This window comes from Scyliorhinus torazame, chromosome 22 (assembly GCF_047496885.1).
Source record: "Scyliorhinus torazame isolate Kashiwa2021f chromosome 22, sScyTor2.1, whole genome shotgun sequence".
NCBI classification, from domain to species: domain Eukaryota; kingdom Metazoa; phylum Chordata; class Chondrichthyes; order Carcharhiniformes; family Scyliorhinidae; genus Scyliorhinus; species Scyliorhinus torazame.
In genome coordinates, this window is record NC_092728.1 from 16,571,298 (window position 1) to 16,581,297 (window position 10,000).

Genomic DNA, 10,000 nt, shown 5'->3' on the forward strand with positions numbered 1-10,000 from the left:
ACACAGTCTCACACACAATCTCACACCCACACACTCACCCAGCCACATGCACACACACACTCAATCACCCACACTTCCACACACTCACACACTCACACACACACCCACAGTCACACGCACTCACTCACAGAGGCACACACACCCATTCTCACACACTCACTCGCACACTCACTCACCCACAGCCTTAACTCCTATCTTTATTCCCACTCAAACAACAAAAGAACCCACCTCAGCTCTCATAGAACATAGAACGATACAGCGCAGTACAGGCCCTTCGGCCCACGATGTTGCACCGAAACAAAAGCCATCTAACCTACACTATGCCATTATCATCCATATGTTTATCCAATAAACTTTTAAATGCCCTCAATGTTGGCGAGTTCACTACTGTAGCAGGTAGGGCATTCCACGGCCTCACTACTCTTTGCGTAAAGAACCTACCTCTGACCTCTGTCCTATATCTATTACCCCTCAGTTTAAAGTTATGTCCCCTCGTGCCAGCCATATCCATCCGCGGGAGAAGGCTCTCACTGTCAACCCTATCCAACCCCCTGATCATTTTGTATGCCTCTATTAAGTCTCCTCTTAACCTTCTTCTCTCCAACGAAAACAACCTCAAGTCCGTCAGCCTTTCCTCATAAGATTTTCCCTCCATACCAGGCAACATCCTGGTAAATCTCTTCTGCACCCGCTCCAAAGCCTCCACGTCCTTCCTATAATGCGGTGACCAGAACTGTACGCAATACTCCAAATGCGGCCGTACCAGAGTTCTGTACAGCTGCAACATGACCTCCCGACTCCGGAACTCAATCCCTCTACCAATAAAGGCCAACACTCCATAGGCCTTCTTCACAACCCTATCAACCTGGGTGGCAACTTTCAGGGATCTATGTACATGGACACCTAGATCCCTCTGCTCATCCACACTTTCAAGAACTTTACCATTAGCCAAATATTCCGCATTCCTGTTATTCCTTCCAAAGTGAATCACCTCACACTTCTCTACATTAAACTCCATTTGCCACCTCTCAGCCCAGCTCTGCAGCTTATCTATATCCCTCTGTAACCTGCTACATCCTTCCACACTATCGACAACACCACCGACTTTAGTATCATCTGCAAATTTACTCACCCACCCTTCTGCGCCTTCCTCTAGGTCATTGATAAAAATGACAAACAGCAACGACCCCAGAACAGATCCTTGTGGTACTCCACTTGTGACTGTACTCCATTCTGAACATTTCCCATCAACCACCACCCTCTGTCTTCTTTCAGCTAGCTAATTTCTGATCCACATCTCTAAATCACCCTCAATCCCCAGCCTCCGTATTTTTTGCAATAGCCTACCGTGGGGAACCTTATCAAACGCTTTGCTGAAATCCATATACACCACATCAACTGCTCGACCCTCATCTACCTGTTCAGTCACCTTCTCAAAGAACTCAATAAGGTTTGTGAGGCATGACCTACCCTTCACAAAGCCATGCTGACTATCCCTGATCATATTATTCCTATCTAGATGATTATAAATCTTGTCTCTTATAATCCCCTCCAAGACTTTACCCACTACAGACGTGAGGCTCACCGGTCTATAGTTGCCGGGGTTGTCTCTGCTCCCCTTTTTGAACAAAGGGACCACATTTGCTGTCCTCCAGTCCTCTCGCACCATTCCTGTAGCCAATGATGACATAAAAATCAAAGCCAAAGGTCCAGCAATCTCTTCCCTGGCCTCCCAGAGAATCCTAGGATAAATCCCATCAGGTCCCGGGGACTTATCTATTTTCAGCCTGTCCAGAATTGCCAACACCTCTTCCCTACGTACCTCAATGCCATCTATTCTAATATATATTCTCTCGATCCACATTGACTACCATTTGCCTTCAGGAATGCCTGTTGTACAGAGATGTTCTTCGAGAAAGAGAGACCGCTACTTTAAAGCCAAGATCTGACCCCTGTCAGACCCATGCAGAAACTCTAGCTGTCTGTCTTCAGAAGCTGTTTCAACTGGTTTGTTCACCTTTCCGACCACACTGCTCGTCTGTCTGCCGACATATCTTTTACTTGAACTTCAGAGAGCAAACTGCTTACACACACACATACACACTCAATCACCCACACTCCTGGTCACAGTTTCATCAAAACTTCAATGACCGGCTTTCTGCAAAAATATCTGATACCTTAGCTCCCCCCCCCAGAAATGGCATCATCTTACCAAGCTGCAATATGATTTACTACACAGGGAGGGTCATGTTGGAGGTGTACAGACCTTTGGTGAGGCCACAGCTGGAGGACTGTGTGCAGTTCTCGTCGCCACATTACAGGAAGGGTGTGATTGCGCTGGAGGGGGTGCAGAGGAGATTCACCAGGATGTTGCCGGGGGTGGAACATTTAACTTACCAAGAGAGGAGGGCATCACGGTGGCGCCGTGGGTTAGCACTGCTGCCTCACGGTGCCGAGGACCCGGGTTCGATCCCAGCTCCGGGTCACTGTTTGTGTGTTTGCACATTTGATTTGATTTGATTTATTATTGTCACATGTATTAGTAGACAGTGAAAAGTATTGTTTCTTGCATGCTGTACAAACAATGCATACCGTACATCGGGAAGGAAGGAGCGACTGCAGAATATAATGTTACAGTTAGTAAGGTGTAGAGAAAAGAGCAACTTAATACGAAGTGGGTCCATTCAAACGTCTGATGGCAGTAGGGAAGAAGCTGTCCTTGAGTCGGCTGGTACGTGACCTCGAACTGTTGTATCTTTTTCCTGACGGAAGGAGGTGGAAGAGAGCATGTCCGGGGTGCATGGGGCCCTTAATTATGCTAGACAGAGTCGATGGATGGGAGGTTGGTTTGCGTGATGGACTGGGCTACATTCACGACCATTTTTAGTTTCCTGCGGTCTTGGGCAGAGCAGGCTCCATCCCAAGCTGTGATACAACCAGAAAGAATGCTTTCTGTGGTGCATCTGTAGACGTTGGTGAGGGTCGTAGCTGACATGCCAAATTTCCTCAGTCTTCTGAGAAAGTAGAGTCGTTGGTGGGCTTTCTTAACTATAGTGTCGGCATGGGGGGCCCAGGACAGGATGTTGGTGATCTGGACACCTAAAATCTTGAAGCTGTCGACCCTTTATACTTCGTTCCCATTGATGTAGACAGGGGCATGTTCTCCACTACGCTTCCTGAAGGCGATGACAATCTCCTTCGTTTTGTTGACATCGAGGGAGAGATTATTGTCGTCGCACCAGTTCACCAGATTCTCTATCTCGTTCTTGTACTCTGTCTCGTCATTGTTTGAAATCCGACCCACTACGGTGGAGTCATCAGCAAATTTGAGAATTGAGTTGGAGGGGAATTTGGCCGCACAGTCGTAGGTGTATAAGGAGTAGAGTAGGGGGCTGAGGACACAGCCTTGTGGGGCACCGGTGTTGAGGATGATCGTGGAGGAGGTGTTGTTGCCTATCCTTACTGATTGTGGCCTGTGGGTTAGAAAGTTCAGGATCCAGTCGCAGAGGGAGGAGCCGAGGTCCAGGCCACGGAGTTTGGAGATGAGTTTAGCAGGAATGATGGTGTTGAAGGCTGAGCTTTCGTCGATCGATAAATAGGATTCTCCCCACGTCTGCATGGGTCTCACCCCCACAACCCAAAAAGATGTGCAGGGTGGGTGGATGGGCCACGCTACATTGCCCCTTAATTGGAAAAAAAGAATTGGGTACTCTAAATTTATTTTAAAAAATCTACGCCAGGGCGGTTGGATAGGCTGGGGTTGTTTTCGCTGGAGCAGAGACGACTGAGGGGGCGAGCTGATCGAGGGGAACAAGATTATGAGGCATGGACAGGGTGGAGAGGGAACAGCTGTTCCCCTTAGTTGAAGGGTCAGTTACGAGGGGGACACAAGTTCAAGGTGAGGGGCGGGAGGTTCAGGGGGGATTTGAGGAAAAACGTCTTTACCCAGAGGGTGGTGAGGGTCTGGAACGCACGGCCTGGGAGGGTGGGAGGGCCGGGTTGCCTCACATCCTTTAAAAAGTACCAGGATGAGCACTTGGCCGTCACCACATTCAAGGCCATGGGCCGAGTGCTGGCCAATGGGATTAGGTCAGCAGGTCAGGTGTTTTTCATGTGTCAGTGCAGTGTCATGTGTCCTGCACTGTATTATTCCATGATTCTCATCACCCCTTAATCCAAACAAAACTGCATTTGCCCAAGCTTTTTTTAAAAAACGATGGCTTAATTGCACTCCTGGCTCCCAAAAGTTTAGTTGTCTTTCAAACTAGGATATCTTTTAAAAACATGGCTGCAGCGGTCAAACACACACTGACCCAGGCTTTCAACTGTTACTGCACCAAATATATATCATAGATCTGAAATTCCCATGTTTATCACACCTCCCCCCTTAAAAGAAATGAACCAGCAATGGGAAATCAAATTGTTTCAGTTTTCCAAAGACTTTTTAACTCTAAACAGTTCTCATTACTAAACACAGCTAATATTCTGTAAGATACACATCATATTACATTTTAAACAGGCAAAAGAAATCATGAGCATAATCCAGTTCCACCTTCGACCATTCCAGTCTTCTCACATTTCAAAGTTGTGATAAAGTCTCAGCAATCACATTTCCTCTTCCTGCGACAGGTATAATTTTTAAATTAAATTTTTGCAACAATGAACTCCATAGAACATACAGTGCAGAAGAAGGCCACTCGGCCCATCGAGTCTGCACCGACCCACTTTAGCCCTCACTTCCACCCTATCCCCGTAACCCAATAACCGCTCCCAATAACTCCATCTAAACAGTCTCGCATTTCGAACCTTAAACTTTTCCAAAACCTTTACTGGATTATGGTTTGTAAATACAATTGTCTCCGATGAATTGTCAGCAACATAAATGTCAAAATGTTGTTACGCCAATACCAAACTCCTTCTCGATGGTCGAATATTTAATTTCATGAATATTTAGTTCCCGAGAAAAATAACCAATAGGCCTTTCGATGTTTTTGTTGTCTTCCTGTAGCAGCACAGCACCCACACCGTCATTACTCGCCATCAATTGCCACCTTAAATTGGTTGGCATAACTAGGTGTCACCAACACTGGCCTGGTGGTTAACACAGATTTCAGATTGTCAAATGCCTCCTGACACGCCAACGGCCACTGAAATTTCCTGCTTTTTCAGCAATCACGCTGCTGAAGTTTGGCACAAATTTCCGGTAGTAACCACTCATGCTCAGGAATCTCAGAACTTCTCCTCATTAATGGTATTGGAAACTCCCCAATAGCTTTTGTTTTCACATTCTGTGTGGCCATCTGACCACGTCCAATTGTATGGCCTAGATATGTGACTTCAGCTTTTTCATAGAATTTACAGTGCAGAAGGAGGTCATTCGGCCCATTGAGTCTGCACCAGCTCTTGGAAAGAGCACTCTACCCAAGGTCAACACCTCCACCCTATCCCCATAACCCAGTAACCCCACCCAACTCTAAGGGGAATTTTGGACACTTAGGGCAATTTATCACGGCCAATCCACCTAACCTGCACATCTTTGGACTGTGGGAGGAAACCGGAGCACCCGGAGGAAACCCACGCAGACACGGGGAGGATTTCCAGACTCCGCACAGACAATGACCCAAGCCGGAATCAAACCTGGGACCCTGGAGCTGTGAAGCAATTGTGCTATCCACAATGCTACCGTACTTTTAGCCGAGTTTACCACCAATCCAGCCTCCTGTAGTCGATTGAATAATTCCGTTAAATGTCCCTTCCACATTTGCCGGGGCACCACCGGCTCCTCCATGTACACAGCACAATTGTTGCGTCCAGAAATGACCTTGTTGGTTCATCTTTGTAAAGTTCCTGGCACATTCTTCATTCCAAACGGCATAACTTTAAACTGATACAGACCATTTAGCGTCACAAAAGCTGAAACTTCCTTCGTCCTGTCTGATAAAGGCAATTGCCAATATCCTTTAAGTAAGTCAAGTTTGCGAATAAATTCTGCTTGTACCACCTTTTCAACACAGCCTTCCAAATGAGGAATAGGATAGGCACCTGACTTTCCTATAATCCACACACAATCGTTCTGTTCCATCTGGTTTTAGTACCATCACAATAGGTGAACTCCAATCGCTGACTTTCCTATAATCCACACACAATCGTTCTGTTCCATCCGGTTTTAGTACCATCACAATAGGTGAACTCCAATCGCTGACTTTCCTATAATCCACACACAATCGTTCTGTTCCATCCGGTTTTAGTACCATCACAATAGGTGAACTCCAATCGCTGCAACTCACTTCAATGATATAACTCTTAAACATGCTGTCGATCTCCTTTTGTACCTGTGCTAACTTTATTGGATTGAGCCAGTATGGATGTTGCTTAATTGGAGTAGCATTACCTACATCTACACCATGTAGAATTATTTTTGTGCATCAAAATTTATTCCCACTTACAGCCCTATGGGACTGTAATAACTCTTTTAGGTCACTTTGATTTTCCTTCGGAAGGTAACTCAACTATTTATCCCTGTTTCTTATCACTTCCTCATTGTCCAATCTAATTTGAGGAATGTCAAATTCAGAATCGTCTAGATTTATCTTTTCTCCCTGAGTTACAAAGTCCAACACCTTCTCCTTCTTGTCGTGAGAATGTCGCTTTAAGAAGTGTTTGGCTGCTCATGTTACTGCAGTGATGTCAGAGTGTGGGTGGAGCTGGGCTGTCTGTAGGCTTTTTACTTTCGTTTTAGGCTGTATGCTGCAGGGTGTGTTTTAGTTTCGTTTTCAGTGTTGGAGCTGAAGCCAGACAGAGCAGGTGTACTGTTGATCTCTCTGCCATGAAAAGACTCGATCATTTGGTGAATTCAGAATTATAAATGTTCTCCGTAGTGAATGTAAACCTGATGTGCTTCTGTTAAAAGGTGTTTCTTCTGTCTTCTGGATGTTGTTTGGGAAGTTATTAAGGATTACTTAGTGTTGTATTCTTTGGGGGAGTGTATTTGAATTGATGGTTGCTAAGCTGTTCACTGTATGTTTTAAAAAGGTTAACTTGAGTTTATAGAATAAACATTGTTTTGCTTTAAAAAATACTTTTCCATTTCTGCTGTCCCACACCTGTAGAGTGGGCCGTGTGCTCCCCACACCACAATCTATTAAAAGTTGTGGGTCAGGTGAACTCCATGATACACTTTGGGGTTCTCTAAACCCTGGGCCATAACATTCTCTTTCAGAATACCATTTGAGCGGGGGTTGGGGGGGTGGTGGGGGGGGGGGGTGGGATGCGGCGCAGTGGTTAGCACTGCGACTGCGACGCCGAGGAGCCGGGTTCGAATCCCGGCCCTGGGTCACTGTCCGTGCGGAGTTGGCACATTCTCCCCGTGTCTGCGCGGGTCTCGCCCCCACGACCCAGCTAGGTGGGCTGGCGAGTGGCAGAGGTTGGAGGAGAAGGGCAACTGGTCCTGTCCTGTATGGAGTGTGGGTGTTGGTCGGGGTGTGGATCGTGAGTGGTGAGATTGCCTCCTCGCCACCTCGGGGGTAAATTGCCCTTGACCATCGAGCCCCTCCCCTCCTGCCCGCCCCCATGGCACTGAAATACGAGTGGGCCGGGTCAGTTACCACATCGCAGGGTGTGGCATCTTGCAGCGCAACAATTGGCCACCGCACCCTTCTGACTGGCGACCCCGATGGCGCTCCGGAGAATGCGTCTGATTGGTCTGCGGCAGGATTGCGGGCGCCCTACATCATCATTTGGCTCATATCGGTGGTGATTTGTAGGGATTGAGGAGGACCCCTCAGAGGAGGTGGGAGGTCCAGAGTTCTGGGATCACACAATCAACAGTGGTGAAGGAAGCCATTCGGCCCATCTGCACCGGCCCTTAGAAAGGGCACTCTACCCAAGCCCACACCTCCACCCTCTCCCCGTAACCCCCACTTAACCTTTTTGGACACTAAGGGCAATTTATCATGGTCAATCCATCGAACCTGCACGTCTCTGGACTGTGGGAGGAAACCGGAGCACCCGGAGGAAACCCACGCACACACTGGGAGGACGTGCAGACTCCGCACAGACAGTGACCCAAGCCGGGAATCGAACCTGGGACCCTGGAGCTGTGAGGGAGCAGTGCTAACCACTGTGCTGCTGTGCTGCCCTAAACATAAGCTGTTTCTGATTGGTGCGTAACTCCACTCAGATCTCTGACATATTGCCCTGTCTAAGCATTACCTTCGTGCCAATCTTTCTCAGCGTCTCTCGACACACCGTCTATTACCATGTGACACTATACATCATACCGTGGGTGCGCCTGTCCCCCAGTCACACATTCGCCCCTGCTGCTCCGAGCACACTTTCACCAGACTTACCATGAGCTTGGTTGTGTAGGCGCAATTCACGGCAATCGCGTATCCAATCAGCTGCAATGTCTCCTTGGGGATTTTGCGGGGGCTGGGAACATCATGGTAAAAGACCCCCCCCACGAAGGCCTCGACAACAGACATGCGGTTGGTGGTCAGGGGTGCCAGTCTTGTCGGAACAGATGGCCGTGGCGTTTCCCATCGTCTCGCAGGCGTCGAGGTGTCTGACCAGGTTATTGTCATTCATCATTTTCTGGATGGGAGGAGAGGGGCCTGGATCAGGACAGGGAACACAAAACATACACCCCCCCATCCCCATCCCCCTCCCACCCACCTCCCCCCCCAATCCCCCCCATCCCCCCCAATCCTCATCCCCCTCCCACCCACCCCCATCCCCATCCCACCCCCATCCCCCCCATCCCACCCCCCAACCCAACCCCCCCATCCCACCCCCCACATCCTCATCCCCCCCTCCACCCACCCCCATCCCTCATCCCACCCCCCATCCCCCCCCTCCCACCCCCCAACCCAACCCCCCCATCCCACCCCCCCATCCCATCCCCCCCATCCCACCCCCAACCCTACCCCCCCATCCCACCCCCATCCCCCCCCCCATCCCCCCCATCCCACCCCCAAACCCTACCCCCCCCATACCCACCCCCCATCCCACTCCCATCCCCCCCATCCCACCCCCCAACCCCAACCCCCCCATCCCACCCCCCCATCCCCATCCCCCCATCCCACCCCCCAACCCCTACCCCCCATCCCACCCCCCATCCCACCCCCATACCCCCCATCCCACCCCCAACCCTACCCCCTCCCATCCCACCCCCCATCCCCATCCCACTCCCCATCCCCCCCCATCCCACCCCCAACCCAACCCCCCCATCCCACCCCCCACCCATCCCCATCCCCCCATCCCATCCCCAACCCTACCCCCCCATCCACACCCCCCCATCCCCATCCCCCCCCCACCCCCCCATCCCCCAACCCACCCCCAACCCAACCCCCCATTCAACCCATCCCCCCCCCCAACACCCCCCCATCACCCTCCCCATCCTCATCCCAACCCTACAACCCCCCCCCCCACATCCCATCCCCTACAACCCCCCCCCCCCCCACACCACTCCCCTCCACTTTAGTCGGGGCCGGGGCGCTAAATAAGTCCCCCGCCGTGTGCGGGTTGGCGCAAAGGAGGCTGGAGTAGCGTGAGCCCCTGCGGGGACGTGCTGGCCCCTGTGGGGGTCAGAATCGGTCGTCTCCGCGCCCGTTTTGTGACGGCGTTCACGACGGCGCGAACATGGGCTCCATTTGGGAGAATCGCCCCTAAAGTCTCTGACACACTCACAAACTCTCACACAAAGAAACTCTCTCACACACACTCACACACTCACACTCACCCTCACACACTCACACTCACCCTCACACACACACACTCACACTCACCCTCACACTCACACACACACACACACTCACCCACACACACACCAACACACACTCACACTCACCCTCACACACACTCACACTCACCCTCACACACACACTCACACTCCACTCACCCTCACACACACACACACACTCACCCTCACAAACACTCACACTCACCCTCACACACACTCATATTCACCCTCACACACACACACACTCACACTCACCCTCAC

General features: G+C 50.3%; 1 protein-coding gene across 1 annotated transcript in view; it reads right to left on the minus strand.

The window, feature by feature from the left end:
* LOC140399440 (plasma membrane calcium-transporting ATPase 3-like) overlaps window positions 1-10,000 on the minus strand; it is a 412,738-nt gene that overhangs the window by 392,324 nt on the left and 10,414 nt on the right. Inside the window, 2 exon segments of the mRNA XM_072489018.1 lie at window positions 8,349-8,498; window positions 8,500-8,592. Of these exon segments, the coding sequence (XP_072345119.1) occupies window positions 8,349-8,498; window positions 8,500-8,592 (243 nt within the window).